This window comes from Pan troglodytes, chromosome 15, assembly GCF_028858775.2.
Source record: "Pan troglodytes isolate AG18354 chromosome 15, NHGRI_mPanTro3-v2.0_pri, whole genome shotgun sequence".
In the NCBI taxonomy this organism is placed as follows: Eukaryota; Metazoa; Chordata; class Mammalia; order Primates; family Hominidae; genus Pan; species Pan troglodytes.
In genome coordinates this window covers 37,663,137-37,682,824 of record NC_072413.2, presented here as the reverse complement: position 1 = coordinate 37,682,824, position 19,688 = coordinate 37,663,137, and the positions used below count along the sequence as shown (strand labels likewise).

Here is a 19,688-nt window from a genome sequence, read left to right as displayed (position 1 = left end):
TGAATACAAGAAAACTATACTAAACAAATCCACCGTTTTCTTCCATCTCTGTCCACAGCAAATACAAGGACCCTAGTATTTACCTTCAGCCAAAAATAGTAATAAAAGGATAGGCCTCCTTTGTGGCAAAACTTCATCTCTCAGACCCTTTACGTCTAGGCAAGACCATGTGTCTAGTTTTAGCCAATGAATGTAGGAAGTAATCTGTCATTTCCTTGCTACGGCAATTAAGAAGTGCCTTCTCCATTCTCTCTTCCCCTTCCATTACAAGAGACAGAGAATCACAGGGCATTTTAAGAATGGTATAACTATAAAACAGAAGGAATTAGGGTCACTGAATCATCACATGAAGGAAAGCCGCCTGCTAAGAACACCTTCAGTGGACAGTTAAAGGAGTGAAAAAATACACGGCTATTTTGTTGTCATTAAGATCTTCAGGTTTCCCTTTTATAGAAACTAGCATCTTTATTAATTAGAGCCCTTCTTATAAACGAAAGACAGGAAAAATTAACTTTACACAAATCATAAGACCCAAATCCAACATTAATAATCATGGGAGAAAGTATGCTTTTTCCATAAAGGTGGGTAAAGTGGAAAAAAGTGAATATTTGCCTAATATTTATCTAATCTACTATAATCTAGCCAATTATAGACAGAAGACTGTGACTGCTATGTAGCAAAAGCTGATTAATGTAAGAACAACCAAGAGGCTGGACACGGTGGCTCATGCCTATAAACCCAGCACTTTGGAAGGCTGAGGCAGGAAGATTACTTGAGGCCAGGAGTCCAAAACTAGCCTGACCAACATGGTGAAACCCCATCTCCACTAAAAATACAAAAATTAGCCAGGCGTGGTGATGCGCACCTGGAGTCCCAGCTACTCAGGAGGCTGAGGCAGGAGAATTGCTTGAACCAGAAGATGGAGGCTGCAGTGAGCCAAGATCACATCACTATACTCCAGCCTTGGCAATAGAGCAAGACTCCATCTCCAAAAAAAAAACCAAGAGAAAAACAAAATATTACGATTATCAAATATTGGTAGGAATATGGAAGAGGGAAAGAGAGTAATGTAATTGAAATACATCTTCATATTTTACAAAAAGGGAGTAAACAGATGATGTCTAAAGTTAATCAGTTAAAAAGCATAGGTAGTGACTGGGCCTAGTGGCCCATACATGTAATCCTTGCACTATGAAAGGCTAAGGTGGGAGGATTGCTTAAGGCCAGGAGTTGAAGACCCCATCTCTACAAAAAATTTAAAAATTAACCAGGTGTGGTGGTGCCTGCCTATAATCCTAGCTACTTGGGAGGCTGAGGCAGGAGGATTGCTTGAGCTGGGAGGTTGAGGCTGCAGTGAGCCATGATCCTGCCAATGCACTCCAGCCAGGGCAACAGAGTGAGACCTGTTCTCAAAAAAAAGAAGAGAAAAAAGTGTAAGTAAAGGCATATAATTTGAAATTACCTAAAGAGGCATCCAAATAGGAAAAGATGTCAAACTATCTCTCTTTGCTATCAGTATAACTGTATATCTAAAAAACCGTAAAGACTCCACCAAAAGGCTCCTGGAACTGATAAATGACTTTGGTAAAGTTTCAGGATACAAAATCAATGTACAAAAATCAGTAGCATTTCTATACACCAATAATGTTCAAGCTGAGAACCAAATCAAGAACATGATCCCATTTACAATAGCCACACACACACAAAAAAACCTAGGGATATATATAACTAAGGAGGTGAAAGATCTCTACAAAAAGGACTACAAAACACTGCTGAAAAAAAATTATAAATGACACAAACAAATGGAAAAATATTCAATGCACAGGGACTGGAAAAATCAATATTGTTAAACTGGCCATATTGCCCAAAGCAATGTACAGATTCAACACTATTCTTAACAAACTACCAATGTCATTTTTCACAGAATTGGAAAAAACTATTCCAAAATTCATATGGAACCAAAAAAAGAGTCTGAATAGTGAAAGCAATCCTAAGCAAAAAGAACAGAGCCAGAGGCATCGCATTACCTGATTTCAAATTGTACTATAAGGCTATAGTAACCGAAACAACATAGTAGTGATATAAAAACAGACAGCATAGACCAATGAACAGAATAGAGAACCCAGAAACAAAGCCACACTCCTACAGCCTTCTAATCCTTGACAAAGTTGACAAAAATAAGCAATGGAGAAACGGCTCCTTATTCAATAAATGGTGCTGGGGTAGCTAGCTAGCCATATGCAAAAGAATTAAACTGGACCCCTACCTTTCACCATATAAAAAGATTAACTCAAGATGGATGAAAGATTTAAATGTAAGACCTCAAACTACAAGAATCCTAGAAGAAAACCTAGGAAACACCATTCTGGACATCAGCCTTGGGAAATAATTTATGCCTAAATTATCAAAAGCAATTGCAACAAAAACAAAATTTGATGAGTGGGACCTAATTAAACTAAAGACCTTCTGCCTAGCAAAAGAAACTATCAACAGAGTAAATAGACAACCTACATAATGGGAGAAAATATTTGCAAACTACACCACAAACAAAGGTCTAATATCCAGAATCTAAAAAGAGCTTAAACAACTGAACAAGCGAAAAACAAATAACCCCATTAAACAATGGGCAAGACATGAATAGACACTTTCCTAAATAAGACACATAAGCAGCCAACAAACATATGAAAAAAATATTTCACATCACTAACCATCAGAGAAATTCAAATCTGAACCACCATGAGATACCATCTGACACCAGTCAGAATGGCTGTTATTTAAAAAGTCAAAAAATAACAGATGTTGGCAAGGCTGCAGAGAAAAGGGAACACTTATACACTTTGGTGGAAATGTAAATTAGTTCAGCCACTGTGGAAAGCAGTTTGGAGATTTCCCAAAGAACTTAGAAGTACTATTCGATCCAGCAACCCCGCTGCTGGATATATATCCAAAAGAAAACAAATCATCCTACCAAAAAGACATACAAGCTCACATGTTCACCACAATACTATTCATAATAGCAAAGACATGGAATCAACCTAGATGACCATCATATGAACTGGATAAAGAAAATGTGGTACATACATACCATGGTATACTATACAGCCATTAAAAATAAGAAAAATCATGTCCTTTGCAGCAACATGGATGCAGCTGAAGGCCATTATCCTAAGTGAATTAATGCAGGAACGGAAAACCAAATACCGAACGTTCTCACGTATAAGTGAGAGCTGAACACTGGGTACTCATGGATATAAACATGGCAACAACAGACACTGGGGACTACTGCTGGGGAGGGGGAGGGAAGAGGGCAAGGTTTGGGGGAAAAAAAGAAAAATGAATTAAATGAAATAAAATTACCTAATGAATCTAACATCAAAATTGTTAAAAATGTTTCTGGGAGTAGGCCTGACAATGGGAGGCAAGAGATGAAAATCTGTTGCTTTTCATCAACAGTACTTTTGTACTACATTTTTTTGTTACCATGGTCATGTATTACTCTTAAGAAAAAAAATGTAATGAATTTCTACTAGAAATTTCTTGCTAAAGGGTTAGATTTTAGAGATATGAGAATCTTCCTACATAAACTGAATACTATGGAAGAAATTCCATAACCTTCAAGTGAATGAAAAATTTGTTTTATTTTCCTTGTGGTATGAAAGTATGACTCCCCTATTAATATTCAATATAAATGAAGAACTGATTCACATTCCCAGATAATTCAGTTAAGAGTTGATTCATCTATAGATGTCAAAATTTACTTAATACGTTGTAGCTATATTATCAAAATTCCTAATTTGAAATAATTTATAAAACTTATTTAAGTGATCTGTTGCTATTCATAAAATAAGGAATTAGCATGAATACAATTCACTAAAGATTGTATCTGCACAGTGCAACAAATGTAGAAAACAAACACTAATATATAGTCACATTAGACAATAATTACCTAAACAGGTCACCAATTCTTTCCAACTATGGCAGACATCACAAATCAAATGATACTCCTTCCAGTAGAATGAGGACAACCTCAAAATCTTTCTTAACATAGTACTTCTCAGCCTGCAAAACTAATTAAAATTGGCACATCAAGTGAAACCCCTTTGGCCTAGAGCAAGACAACATTCCAATTAATGCTACTATATGAAAATATTCACTTCATTTCTCCTTTTCAGCACCTAATGGGCTAAAAAGATTTTCCAAAGGATTAAATATTAAATTCTGCAATGAGAATATTGCAGTAATTAGCCATGAATAATATATTTCTTCATGACAAAGTCTTAAGATTACTCAGCCAGTATGACCTGGAAAAGCTTGATGAAGATTCCAAGAAACTGTGGTACTCAGAGATGAAGAGAGTAACCTTAGCTCCTGCTTTTAGTTTTCCATTCCGGTCCCTACACATCAAAGGATACCTGTGGATGTCCTCAAAACTCCAGGAAGAGGAGGAAGAGGGCCAGAGGGAAGGAGGAAAGAAAATCTTCTCAGTGCTTAAGCTAGTTAGGTTAAACAACCAAAGGAACCCAATTAAAATGACTACTTTGGAGACTGTGCCTCTTAAGTAACAGTCCTGTGAGCCCCGTTGTGGGATCCTGCCTATAATCTAAGCTGCACAACTCCAACGAGGATCATTAGCCAATTACTGATTTTAACTAGAAGTCAAGGAATTTTATTGGTTGAATCAGCTGTGTTAAACATAACACTCAGTTTTTAATATGTACTTAAGCAATAAAGGGTACCTCTGAAAACACCCATCCTCTTAAATAAAAGGGAAGAAATCAGTAATGCAATAAAAGAGGCATTCAAGTTAAACCTTTTGAATTCATTTTTTAACTAAATGGGATGGATAGGGAAAAAAATAGCTCTGGAAGTGGACTTAAAATGCGGGGATTAGCTAGTAGGCCTAGCTACAGAGACAAAATATGGCCTTGGCCCACAGTTTTGAGAACTTTGGTAAAGAATTTGAAATCTGGTGCCCTGAAGACTAAATCTGGTTTTGTTATGCCCACAGAATATTTTTAATGTAAATAAATTGGCAATCTGAAGGTTTAACCTTTTTAAAAATGAGGATTTTAGTTACTTTTGAAAAACTAGGAAATCTGGAAACACAGAGCCCACTTTCCCACTTGCGGAAAGCATCCTCCTGTAAGACACAATCTTTCCATCTCCCTATATTGCACAGTACCCAATTCTTCTCTCACTACACGTATCTGATTCCTTTGATATATGAACTATCAATCCCTGCTTTATGGAGAGAGGTCTTGCACAATCAACTCATGAGTGGCTTGGTTAGAAAAAGTTGTGATATCAGCGACATGCTGCACCTAGACTGACAAACCAATGACGCGGTCCTCTGTCATCTAGCTCACCAACGCAGACTTCCTCCTCTAAAGATGAATTCCCTTCAATCCCTCATTTCTTTTTACTGTAATATGATTCCACTAGGAAACACTTCAATCCACCAGACAAGGGTGACGGGAATGAGGTCCCCAGATCTACTGTCGCAGGAGGTTCCTGTGCCTCTAGGTAAATTTATGGGTGCATGCTAAGAGATAATTGGAAGGGTATTATGTCACCTCTACCTGTCAACAATGTCTGAAACCCAGACATCACTCAGAAAACTGTATTTTTTCAAGAAATATTAGAATTTAGGCAATTTTCATGTTTATTGGTAGCCTTGAACATCGTTTCATGATGCAGCTAAAATAAAATCTGTCATGGTTACTTTTTTCTATTATAAAATTGCAAGTGATTCAGTATAATAAAAGTTATATTTAACCCAAAGAAAGTTGCCAAACTTAAGCAAAAATGGAAAGAAAGCTATAGTAAGATATATTTAATATCCCAATTACCTAACTAGGAAAAACACTAAACTTAGCATGTTAGAAAAGGAGAAATATAAAAATATTAAGTGCTTAATTTATCTCTTAAAAGAATTAACCATGAGTATAACAAGAAAAACAGAACAGACCATTGACTATCAACAGGCAGGCATATCAATCCACCAGAGCACATACCTACCTTAATATTATAGTCCTATCCACCATTCGTTGCCTGGGTTTCAAATCCAAATAAGCATGGTGGTTGCTATAGTGACAATATGCCACTTTTGGAACCTGGAGCTTAGTACTACTAGGTACTTATGAGCTTCATAACGTCAGTACTTCCTCCCACACTCTGAATCATAGCTCAGATTTTATAACTTCACAAAATGTAATTCCATTCTGTCCTATATGAGTCAATTTTATTTTAGCAGTATAGAATATATGTCAAAAGAATCTAACTCACTTAACATGCTAAATATACATACTCAATATACATTTAATTAATAGTAAATATATTGGCCTGATAAGATAAATTTTGTGCAACCATTGGAATTCACTGATTTATTATTGAAACTGGGCAAGATTCACAGCTAATTCTTTAGCTTACAGTTGTTAAAATAGGATTCCTACCACACTTCATTTAAGAAGAAAGTTTGAAATTCTAAAATAATGAATTTCATTTATGGCAGACTGACATATTTTCATTTTACTCAGGAACCATTCCTAATAATTAAAGACTAATTATTAATGATCTCCAAGATGGTAGCTTGTTGCTAAGAAAAAAATATCAATCTCAAATTACAGTGCATTTCTAGAATATTAAAAAAAAAAGTCAGAGAACTGGAAACCCTCATACATTGCTGGTGGGAATGAAAAATGATGCAGCCACTTTGGAAAAAGTTTCTGTTTCTCAAAAAGTTATACATAGAACTACCCTACGACCCATCACTTTCATTCCTAGGTATCTACCCAAGACAAATTAAAACATACGTCCACACAAAGACTTGCACATGAATGTTCACAGCATTATTCATAACTCGAAACGACCTAAATGTCTGTAAACTGGTAAATGGGTAGTGTTTCATCCTGCCGAACCCACGACTGGGGTCGCCCTCTAAGAGTTCATTAAAATTAATAAGGTATAATTACCTAAAACTCTTGTAAACAGGGGCTCGAATAAGTAACCTATCACAATTGATAAACCACATCATGTTGTTGGCAACCTGATATGTGCAAGGCATTAAACGGAGAGCTTTGCCCTCAAAGGGTTAAGAACATCTAGAATGGGGGTCTCCTCTTTCGTCTTGGGAGCCCCCTCCGTCTGTCTCTGTAGTGGGGAGCTTCTTCCTTCAGCCTTCTTGCTTCTTTCTTGCCTATTAAACTCTCCGCTCCTTAAAACCAAAAAAAAAAAAAAAAAAAAAAGTCCAAAAAGTCTTGGTGTTTACCACAAAAGAACGAGGCTATTCCAAAATCACAGCCTCCCTAAAGCAACTCTCAATTATTACATAAAGAGGCAGCCTCCCTAAAGCAACCCTCGATTATTACATAAAGTCACTTAATCTTTTCTGACTTCACCACTCTTTGCAACCAGAGTTTACTTTGCAGTAGGCTGTGGTGAAGTTAGGGACATGATTTGGAAAATCTAAGTTAGGGGTACCAGGCAAAAAAAGAAGAAGAAGAAAGAAAAAAAATCAAAGCTCTGTCATTACTGTGAACTTTTCAACGAGAGCCTTAAATCTCAGCACTGGGAACAGAGACCCTTCCTCAAGCCCTGGAGAAGAGGCTGGTAACAACCTGCGGATCTCAGATCCCTTTGCCAATTTTTTTCTCTCCCTCTGAATCCAAAGGGTGACGCTGTCCTCACTGCTTCCCCACACACCAGCGAGTGCGCGGAAGTCCACCTGCGTGGTTGGACCGAGGGGGCAGGTCCATTCGCGGCCTCCGCCACGCCCCACACCGCCCCTCCCGGCACAGCCCGCCGGGGTTAGCCCGCCCGTCCGCCAGCTCCCTCTCAGCGGCGCAATCTCAGGAATTCTTAACCCTACTCTGGGCAGGTGGGATGGCTGAGAAAGACCCTGCATGCCGCCACTTTGGCTCAGGGTCCTCAGCCCAAACTGAGAAACGTTTTACAAAGAAGCGTGACGACCTCTCGCACTAAGCCAGAGTACCGCCACCTCCATCGACCGAGCGCCAAAATTAACCGACTTACAGATGTGACTGGGCGCAGCGGCCACCGTAAGGCGTAAGGGGTGCCAAGTGCCGGTTCCAGTCCCGCCCAGCCCCGCCCCGCCCCGCCCCGCGGCCTGCGTGCGTCAGAGATCACGTGCCGCGTCTCCCGTCCCTACAGGCAATCGGGCGCTCCCCTCTTCCGGAAGTCGCGCCGGTGCGCGCCGGACTCCTCCCACCAGCGGCGACGTCAAACTCAGCTCCTACCACTTCTCTGTCTCTGCCGACCGGCGCAGGGAGGGCTGCCTTTTCCTTACAGTACGCCTTGAGGCTTCCGGGCCGCTGAAGTTTACGAGCGAGGGCAGTGCAGTTACTCAGTGTGCCGGCCTCGGACGCACGTGAGTAGAGTTTGAGAGGACAGAGGCTGGCTCCCGGCAGGCCACGCCCGCAGAGGCCTTTCCCCCTCTCCACAACTTGTGTTCTACTTGGTTCCGCCGAGACCCACGACGGTTCCGCCCCCTTCTTCCTTGTCATTGATGTTGTTGTTCTTGTCAGTGCCGCAGCCCCGACCGCCGGGAGCTCGAACCCGAGCCGGGGCCGCCCGGGTGGCGCGGTGGCGGCGGCTGCGGCTGCGGCTGCAGCAGCTGCGACGGCTGCGGGGGCTGCTCCGGGTACTGCGGGGGCGGCCGGGAGCCGGCAGCCGGCGGCGGGGCCGGATGGCTCTGTGCGGGCAGGCGGCGGGCGCTGCGTCGCTGCCCAGCGAGCTGATCGTGCACATCTTCTCTTTTCTGCCGGCGCCCGACCGGCTGCGGGCCTCGGCCTCCTGCTCGCACTGGCGTGAGTGCCTCTTCTATCCGGCCCTGTGGCCCCAGCTCCGCATCTGCCTCCGCGTCTCGCCCGCGGAGCAGCCTCGGCTGGAATTCCTCATGCGCAAGTGCGGCTGGTTCGTGCGAGAGCTGCGTGTTGAATTCGCCGCCGAGAACTATCTGAGCGGCAGTGGCCCAGGGGACGGAGGTGGCGCGGACACCGGGACTGGAGGGGAGGAAGTCGAGGCCCTGCAGCTCTCAGCTCGTTGGCTGGAAGTGCTGCGCACCTACTTGGAGCTGGTGCTTTGCGTGCTGGTCAGCATCCGGAACAACAGGTAGGCTTGCCCTGAGCCCCGCCCCGCCCGGTAACGGGGGGTCGCTCCGTCCCCGCACCCCGACACAGATTCTGTGCGTAATACGTGCCCGGCCAACTTCAGTGTTGCCTTCCTCAGTGACGGAGAGTGTTGGTTCTAACTAGGCGGTTTCCTTGAGCGGAAAGGCATAACGGGACTCATCACGATACTTTATAAACAGTGGTGGACGGGGTGTTTAACAGACACCACTTCTGGCGCCTTCCAGGCACTCATTCATCCTCTTGGTGGCCGTGGGATGGAGCTGACAGGCGCTGTCACTTTTCATTTTATATATGGGAGCGTTAAGACTGGGAGGGTGAGGCCTGTGGGTGAGCCTTGGAAGAAACAAAACATACACATAACACGATTTTCTGACTCTGAATCTGTTAGAAATAGTTCACGGTGAGGGAAAGAGTAGGTACTCATAGGACGCTGCCTAAAAGAAATTTTGTAACAGCCATTTTCTTACCAGAAATAGTTTCGGCTAACTGAACAAGGCCCGAAGAGGAGGAGGAGTGTTTGTTAAAGGGATTGGGGAAGAAGTTGATCTTCAGGGTTGAAAGTCCCTCCCCATACACCACCACACTCAACTTCTCCCCAGTAGTTCACCTAAAAGTAACAGTCGGGCGGAGGAGGCGGGCGGGCAGCGAGGGAGTTGGCCAGGGTCTGCAAAGAGTAAGCACATAACTGTTCTGGTTTTGCATCAGGACTTCACTGTAATTCCAGAACTAACTCCTTATATTCTGACCCAGTATCCCTCCCAATCATCATTTTTCTCCATCGCCACCTCCAAAACCCTATTAATTTAGATCTTCTTTATATGGATATTCTAAAGAACCTTACAGTAAAGCTCTTATTAGAAGAAAGTTTAGACGTTCACAAAAGGAGCACCTTACATAGTAAAAATACTTCAGCAGTTTCACATTCACTGTGTTGTTTGAGCCTCTCAGTGACACTGTGAGGCAGGGCAATGATAAATAACCCTGTTTTACAGAAAGGAAACTGACCCTTTATAGGATCAAGTGATTTGCACATTGCTGTACGGCATTGTTTTTCTCCAAAAGCGTGTCCTTTTGCAGTAAATATACTGAACATTATGTTGAACAAGGTTGAGAGCAGTCCCTGGTTTAATGCTAGGAGATATATATAGATATAAGGTTATATATATATATGTATGCGCCATTAATCTGTGTCTTAATTTAGAAGTCAAGAGATAAGTTATAGCTCCAAGTTGTATCTGGGATATGGCTCCATTATTCCAGTTGCCTGTGCGTTTCCACAGCTTTTCGCAAGACATTCTATTTCCTTACTTTGGTTTTATCTGGCAGGAGAGGCCATTGAAGCTAAAAACAGATTAGGTTAGAGACTTTCTCAGAGTTGAATGTATGGCTAGAGGACCAACTGACCCAAAAGTTGCAAAGTTTCAGTCAGTGAGCACTTACTAATGAGACCAAGGTTGAGGGTGAATTCAATGAGTGAGTACCAATTAGATTTTTCTGTACTGAGATCAAATTGCACTTTTATGCAACCATCCAAACACTGTATGTGCCTTTGACCCAAGTAAGAACAAGACTTGAGAAGTGTCTAGTTCCTTTTAAGTATTTTAATAACTGGTTGGTTGGATGGGTGGATAACATACAGGCAAAATGGAGATATTTCACATCTTTGCTTTGTAGCTTAATTCTCCTGTCCTTCTCTTCCTTACCCCTACAATTTTTATTAGCATCCCAATCTGCTTCTCTATAAGGCCACCGATGCCTGCCCTTCTGGGTCAGCTATCACTTCTATGCAAAAACATCACACCCGTCATCCCTAATTTTAAGGTTTGCTTGTCATCTACTATTAGCATGGTGTTGTATGTCATGCGGCTTTGGTAGCATATTCATTCTGTTTGTCTCAAAGTGTAGTGTAATTGCATGTTGTTTGTACTAATGATACATCAAAGGGTTTTTGGAAATAAGTTAATCTCATCTTTACTGTTGAAAGTGTTTTGAGATACTCTGTGATATTGGAAAAGTTAATATGAATATTAAATCCATAAATAAGACTAGTTTCCTTTAAATTTTAACAAATCTGAAAATGTTTTAAACCACATTGTTTATCAGTGACTAGTAAAGCCTATTATTTCTTTCTATAATCACTTATAGACTTGGGACATTTGACATTGCTCTTTACATTTTCAAGTTAAATTTACAATGGTTTTGCTTTATGATTTCTGCCATTCTATAAGTAGAAAAGAGGGGGTGTGAATCATACCAGATCATAAGCATTCTGCTTCCAGGCTTTGTGCTGAATTCCTTTATACAGTTCATACAATTCAGACTGTTATTTTGTTTTGTTCCAGTTATTTTCATGTCCCTCAGGAAAATAACTAAAAGTATAAACTTGAATTGTGGGAACTTTTCAAGGGTGCTGATCTTCAGAGAGGACAATTGGCATTTTGTTTTGCTTGGTTCCTGGGTTATATATATACATGTATTCTCATAGTGATTATAGTTGCCATACCTGTATCTTAGGTTTTAGGAACAACTAATAAGGATAAAGAAGATGCATAAGTGCCTCTCTGAGGGTAACACACAGTCCTTCACGTTTCAGAAATTCCTTCTCTACAGGGCACTAGGATACCTGTCTTCTTCATTAATAGTAAGAACAGAGGGGCAGTAAGTACTCATTCAACTGTATTTTAGGTCACATAGGCTGAATTTCTCTGCAGTCGTTCTATAAGAAATTGTACCTAGAAGTGCAAACAACAAATAGATATAAATGCATTTTTAGCATTTAATCCAGTTGTCAGGTTGGGTACTGCCTATTAAAATGCTGTATTTCAGACTCCTTAGGAAAAACGAGAGCTCATGGTAAGATTTATGATAATAGGTAATAGACTCAGTCACTAAAAATACCTGAAGAGTAGCCATAGGCACATTGTCTTCATCTGGTTTATGCTTTTATGGGCTGTATAAATGTTTTACATAAGCTTTTCTTGGGTGGAATGCTGTTAGGGGCAGTACTTTTTTGTTGTTGTTGAGAATTCATATCTTTGGCCAGAGGTGGTGGCTCACACGTGTAATGACAGCACTTTCTGGGAGGCCGAGGCGGGTGGATCACTTGAGGTCAGGAGTTGGAGACCAGCCTGGTCAATATGGCAAAACCCCATCTCTTTTAAAATACATAGCCGGGTGTGGCAGTGCATGCCTGTAATCCCAGCTACTCAGGAGGCTGAGGCAGTAGAATCGCTTGAAGTCAGGAGGCAGAGGTTGCAGTGAGTAGAGATCGTGCTACTGCACTCCATCCTGGGTGACAGAGCCAGACTCCGTCTCAAAAAAAATTTTTAAAAAAAGAATGCATATTGTAACAGACCAGAGAAATTTTGTACAAGATTGATTTTCTTTTTAAGATTCTGGGTACAGCTCTAACTGCTTGTATGTGGATTGACCATTTCATGACTGTGTCTGCTTATATAGCCTGTAAGTTAAAAAGGATCTATTAATAATACTTAGATTTGGGTCTTGTTGATTTGGCATGCACAGTGAAGGAGAATCTTACCTTTGTATTGTTTCCTACCAAGAAACAATAATAAAGACATTTAAAAATATTTTGAGACAGAGTCTTGCTCTGTGACTCAGGATGGAGCAATCATGATCATAGCTCACTGCAGCCTCAAATTCCTGGGCTCAAATGATCCTCCCACCCCAGCCTCCCTAGTAGCTAGGACTGCAGGCATGCACCACCATGCCTGGCTGATATATATATTTTTTTAATTTTGTGTAAAGACAGGATCTCACTGTGTTGCCCAGGCTGGTCTCTAATACCTGGCCTCATATGATTCTCCCATTTCTGCCTCCTAAGGTGCTGGGATTACAGGTGTGATCCCCTGCACCCTGCCTAAAAATGCATTTTAAAATGGGTTAAAAATTCCCTGGACATTTCAGATTACTACCTAAGATGGTAGAAAATGCCTTGAAGGTATTATCTCCAACAGTTTTTAGCCTTATTTTTCTTGAAATATTTCTCCTGTGGTAGTATAATAAATATGTCTAACAATGTTTCATCTCTGAGAGTTTACTTTGTTATTATTTACTTTAAAAAGCCCATTTACAGAATAAATATATTAAAATATACTGGGCCTGTGACCAATCTGCCCTTTCAAGAATTAGTTTCCTGTGACACTGCATTCCCAGCAGGCTCCTTACCTAAAAACTGAAAAAGAGGCTCCTTAGGGATAGCCTCAAAGTTATTGAGAAGGAAAGCTAAAGAAACTAACCTCCTGGAAGGCTGTTATGAGAGGTTTTAGGACTTTTTATTCCACAGCTGTATTGGCAACTGATAGATGGAATAGGGTGTAAAACTCAAGGAAAAAAAAGTTAAAATTTTTTGACTGTGTTAAATGAGGGTGTTAAGCAGCTTTTGAGTGGAGTGATTAAATATCTCCATTTTAATTTGTTAGTTCTGAGGCAGCCTTGGGAGAGTTCACCAAACTTGACCAATTTATTTAGGAGCTAAAATGATAGTTATAGAAAATCTAGGGTTTTTTCCTCCAATTATTGAGAGCGTACTATGTGCCAGGCGGGGAAGACACGCTTCCCGTTCTCACGAAGTCATTCTAGAGGAGGAAGAAAGACAGAAACAAGTAGACAAAGGAAAGAAGGATTATTTCAGGTTGTGAAAATAAAATCTGAAAATAAAACAGAAGGATGTAATAGTCACTAGGTGGCAACATTAGGTAAAGTGTCAGGGAAAACCTCTTTTGAGAAGGATATTTGGGCTGCAGCATGAATAACAAGCGTTGCCCATCTGAAGATCTGAGCAAATAGCATTCCACACACAAGAAACAGTAAGCGCTAAGGTCTTGAGCCAGACAAATTTTTGGTCTGTTCGAGCAGTGGAAAATAAAGTGTGACAGGGCTGTGGCAAGTGAGGATGAAAATGATGCCATGATGAGTTCTGAGAAGTAGAAGAAGGAAGAATTGGGGTTAGGTAGGCTTATTTAATGAAGTTTGGAATATATTCCAAGGATAGAAGAAGTCACTGAAAAAAATTTTAAGGACAGGAATAATGTGATATCATTTGCATTTTAAGACAATCACTCTGGCCATTTTATGAGCGACTTAGGGACCAAGAGAGAAAGTAGGGAGACAAGTTGGGAAGCTTTTACTGTGCTCTAAGCAAGAGATGATGGTAGCTTGAACTATGATGGAGGCAGGAGAGATGAAAAAAAGTGGATGGATTTTGGAAGTATAGCCCAGAGTACTCACCAGTTAGATGTGGGTATTAAGACAAAAGGAAAAAACAATATTTTTTCATCATTTCTTTCTCACTCGATTTTCTTGTCCTTATTATTGTTAAAATTATCTTTTAATAGCATGTTAAAAAAATAAATAAATATGAAAAAATAAAATAAATAAATAAATAAATAAATAATTTTTTAAAATAGCATGTTAAATAACAACCGTAAGTGTTCGTTTTATTTAAATACACCTTTTGTGTGTAACCTTTGGGATTTGGGGATGGTAGTTATTCTTAGATTAGGGGATGGTAATTCTTAGATGGAATTGTAAGTTCTGGGAAATAACTTCTGGTTAATGGGTCCCAAATCTAATAAGGAGTACTGTTATAGGCCGGTTATTTATTTCTGGGTTCTAATGTTGTACTGTCAAATATGGCAGCCAGTAGCTACAGATAGCTATTTAAATTTTAAATAGATAAAATTAAAGACCCCATTAGTTCCACTAGCCACATTTCGAGCGCTCAATAGTCACATATGGCTAGTGACTGCTATATTGTACAACATAGAATAGTACACTTCCATCCATAGAAGAAAACTACTGGACAACACATCTCTAAACTATTTGTGTTCGTTTGATTTGGCTATGACCGTTCATTAGCATTTTTGAGGAAAGGAAATAATGTTATTAAAAGAGTATAATGTGGATGTTAAAACATGATACTGAAAGTGGACTAAGAAGAATAGAACCAGCCCGAGAGAATTTCATGCAATGATGGTGGATTATTTTAGCTTTTATTAATTAAAAAAGGAAAAAAGTTATATGTCATTATCTCTTTTATGGCATTGGAAAAGATTTTAATGTTTTTAAGAGCATCTTTTTAAAGAACCATGTTCTTTTATGTTTCCATAACTAATTCTTCTTAGCTGTAATAACTCTTAAGGTGGCTGCATTTTGCATTTTTCTATTGTTCCTGTGTATTAAATCAAAGAAATAATTTTGGATCCTCTGGAATGAAAAGAAACTTAACAAAGTTTACTACCATAGATGAAGTTCCCCAATTCTGACCCACAGAAGAGAGAACAAGGTCATCAGGCCTGAAATCTCAAGCACTGGGTCACAATTGTGCTAAACAGTCCTAACAGGAGTCTGAGAAGAATAATAAGACAATAAAAAATTGTGATGGTTGTTTAATTCATAAGGAAATTCTTGTGCAGTATAGAAAAACAAGATATCTCATTTCAGTGGAATTTTAATAAACTTTTTTTTTTTGAGATGGAGTCTCACTCTGTCACCAGGCTGGAGTGCAGTGGCATGATCTCGGCTCACTGCCACCTCTGACTCCCAGGTGGAAGCGATTCTCCTGCCTCAGCCTCCCAAGTAGCTGGGATTACAGGATGCACCACCACGCCCAGCTAATTTTTGTATTTTTAGTAGAGATGGGGTTTCACCATATTGGCCAGGATGGTCTCAATCTCCCAACCTCATGATCCGCCTGCCTTGGCCTCCCAAAGCGCTGGGATTACAGGCCTGAGTCACTGCACCCAGCCTTAACATACATACTTAAGTTGTATGTTTTCTATTTTCTGTTTCCACAGCTAATTAGACTTAGCTATATTAACTCTCATATAAGGTAGCTGCATTTTGCGGTTTTCCACTGGTTCTATTTACTACGTCAAAGAAATAATTGAGAATGGGATTTTTAGTTTTCTGGGAAAATATGTTGTTTCAGAGGGATTCCTAATGTATAATGTAACTGAAAACTGGTCTGCCCCCTAAATTTGTGGTGTGTGAGATGTAGCTAAATAGACTTTAATTTTTTTTATAAACTAAGGTAAATACACTATTCAACAAATATTTTTGAATGCCAGACCCTGTGTTAGTATTTGGAGATATAGCAATAATCAAAAGGCCCTGCCATCATAGAGCTTTTTCTTATGGAAAAGAAGACAGAAAACACGTTAAGTGAAATTACAGTATCTCAGTTGGTAATATATGCTACGAAGAAATATAAAGCAGTGAAGGGAGATGGGAATGGTGGACTTAGGAGTGTTGCTATTTAAAATAGGGAAGTTAAGGAGGGTCTCAACTACTGAAGTGGTATTTGAAGGTAGGGAGGGAGCAAGCCAGGTGTCTCTTTGGGGCAAGTGATTCCAGACAGAAGTAGCAGTAAGTGGAGTAGCTCTGTAGTGCAAGTATGACTGGCATGTTTTAGAGACAGCATGGTGAAGACCATTATCCTAAGCTAACACAGAAACGGAAAACCAAATACCGCATGTTCTCACTTATAAGTGGGTGCTAAACATTGAGTACACATAGTTATAAAAATAGAAACAATAGACACTGGGGAATACAAGACTGGAGAGGGAGGCAGCAGGGTAAGAGTTGGATACTATGCTCACTACCTGGGTGATGGATTCATTTTTACCTCAGACCTCAGTATTACACAATATACCTTTGTAACCTGTACATGTGCCCCCAGATTCTAAAATAAAAGTTATTTTAACTTTTTAAAAAGAAACAGAACATTACTAGAGCCCTAGAAGTTCCCTTTGTGACCCCTACCAGTTACCACTCCCTTTCCTCAAAGGTAACCATTATCCTGACTTAACACTGTGGGTTAGTTTTACCTCTTTTTGGACTTCATATAAGCAAGATTATACAGTATGTTATCTTTAGAATCTGACCTCTTTTGCTCAATGTTGTATGTCTGAGACCTCACCATAATAGTTGTTCATTAATTTTTATTGATGAGTAGACTGTAATTTATCTATTCTATTGTTGATGGACATTTGAATTTTTTCCAGTTTTTGTATTTAATGATCATTGCTGCTATCTGCATACATATTTGTGCACTTCTTTTTAGTGCATTTAATGTAGGCATTCATATTGGGCTTATACCTAGGAATGAAATTTCTGGATCATACATATGCTCAGCTTTAGTAGAAATAACCAAAAAGCTTTTCAAAATGGGTTGTCCATTTGATACTCTCATTGGTAATATATATGAGTTCCAGTTTTTCCACAGTCTTACTAACGTGTTAGCAAGTGTCAGTGTTTTTAATTCAAGTGTATTATATTGTACTTTTAATTTGTATTTCTCTGATAACTTTTTGTATGTCCTAAATGAGTCCTTTGATAGTTCTGATTATTACAAAATTCTCCCTTTCATTATATTAAGCTTTTTGGTTTTTTTGAGATGGAGTCTCACTCTGTCACCCAGGCTGGAGTGCAGTGGTATGGTCTCAGCTCACTGCAACCTCCGCTTCCCAGGTTCAAGCAGTTCTCCTGCCTCAGCCTCCCGAGTAGCTGGGACTACAGGCACATGCCACCACACCTAGCTAATTTTTGTATTTTTAGTAGAGACAGGGTTTCACTATGTTGGCCAGACTGGTCTCGAACTCCTGACCTTGTGGTCCACCCGCCTTGGCTTCCCAAAGTGCTAGGATTACAGGCATGAGCCACTGTGCCTGGCCTTAAGCATTTTTTAATATTCAGAAGTTCTTGATTTTAAAAAATTCCAATTTGACATTTTGTTCCTTTATGGGTAGAGATTTTTGTGTTCTACTGAAACAAAAACTTTGTTAGAAAAAAATCTGCAAAGTCAAAAAGATATTCTCTTATGTCACCATTTAGAAGCTTTATTGTTTTACACTCTACCTAGTAATAAATTCTTATGAAGGGTGAAAAAAGAAAAAGACACAGCATGGAAAGCAATGAAATGTAGAAGAAGTCAGCCAGGTAAGGAGGAAGGTGATAAGGAAATCTGTAGGCACTTGTGAGGCTCTTGTAAGGACTTTGACTTTTACTCTTAGATGAGGTGTCATCAGAGAGTTTTGAGCAAAGACAGTGATGTGATCTGACATTTCAAAAGGAACAGTCTGGCTACTGTGTTGGGAATAGCTTGTAGTAGGGCAAGGGTGGAAGCAATGAGCAGAGTTAGGAGATTGTTGCAGTAATCCAGGCAAGAAGTAATGGTGGCTTAGACCAGGGCATGAGCAACAGAAGTGATGAGTAGTATGATTCTGTTTATTTTGTTTTTTGTTTTATTATTTTATTGGAGATGGAGTCTAGCTCTGTTGCCCAGGCTGGAACACAGTGGCACAATATTGGCTCACTGCAACCTCCACCTCCCAGCTTCAAGCACTTCTCCTGCCTCAGTCTCCCGAGTAGCTGAGACTACAGGTACACGCCACCAGGCCTGACTAATTTTTGTGTTTTTAGTAAAGACGGGGTTTCACCATGTTGCCCAGGGTGGTCTCGAACTCCTGAGCTCAGGCAATCCACCTGCCTCAGCCTCACAAAGTGCTAGGATTACAGGCGTCAGCCACTGTGCCTGGTCTGTATTTATTCTTATCTGGAGGTTTTCTAGAAGTGGAATAAAGTACAAAGAGTTAGATATGATGTTCTAACATTACAATGCCCTTCTAATTGCTATTCCCTAAATACATCTAAAAATATTTTTCCCCTTTTTGGTTATTCTTACTCGTGCGTGTGTTTGTGTGTGTGTGTGTGTGTGTGTGTGTATGATTTGTACTCAAATAGCTAGGGTTTGGATACAGTTTATTATCTGAAAACATAACTTACTTTGTTGTTTAACTCGTTTATCACCAAGCACTTGTACAGCAGTGTTCTGTTCATATCATGTTATGTAAATTTGGGTTAGTCTGTTTAATTGCTCCCAGAAACTTTGTGGTCTTCCTTACTATGGTCACCTGAAATTTTTATTTTTCTTCTTTTTTCTCTTTGACTTTTCTGCTTCGTATAAACTCATTATGCCCTGAAATTTGCCTAGGTCTAATCTTCATATGAGCTATGGACTCATATGAAGTCCATATGTGGTAGGACTGAGCAGAAAGGAAGAAGCCAGTGGTACTCCCTATGCTGATTTTTCCCTCCCCTTGCATCCAAATCAGTGGTCTAATCACCTGTGGTACTAGACCAAGGTAAATATGTCTTTCCATGCAGATGCTCATCACGTATACTCCTTAAGTTGAACAAAAAAAGGGAAGAAATAAGGGCCACAGTTGGGCTACCTTTTAATCTGGTTTGTTATTCAACTGTTGCTGGTAACTTCAAAAATGAATCCTACTTTTCAAAACCTCAAAAGGAGAATTTTTGTTCAAGGAAAAGAAGAAACATAGTCACCTGAGGCAAGAGTCTTTGATCTTAATGCCACCTTCTCAAGCCACCCACCTTCATACCGATGTCCTATTAGAATCTACACATAGACCATAGGAGTCATCACCAGGGTCACAGGGCTGGGTAATGCCTGTTCATAGTGCCATGCTTCAGAGGGCGGAGTGGATGTGTTCTTGA

The 19,688-nt window shown here is 40.0% G+C and overlaps 1 protein-coding gene and 1 long non-coding RNA gene across 2 annotated transcripts in view; one reads left to right on the top strand and one right to left on the bottom strand.

Annotated features, from left to right (window-relative positions):
* The window catches only part of LOC134808287 (uncharacterized), a 38,495-nt gene extending 30,381 nt beyond the window's left edge, over window positions 1-8,114 (bottom strand). Inside the window, exon 1 of the long non-coding RNA XR_010150914.1 lies at window positions 8,032-8,114. This is a non-coding gene — a long non-coding RNA (uncharacterized LOC134808287). The remainder of the gene's footprint in view (window positions 1-8,031) is intronic.
* Window positions 8,115-8,253: 139 nt separating this feature from the next.
* Window positions 8,254-19,688, top strand: part of FBXO33 (F-box protein 33) — a 34,744-nt gene continuing 23,309 nt past the window's right edge. Inside the window, exon 1 of the mRNA XM_001149215.7 lies at window positions 8,254-9,129. Within this exon, the coding sequence (XP_001149215.1) occupies window positions 8,525-9,129 (605 nt within the window). The 5' untranslated portion in view covers window positions 8,254-8,524. The remainder of the gene's footprint in view (window positions 9,130-19,688) is intronic.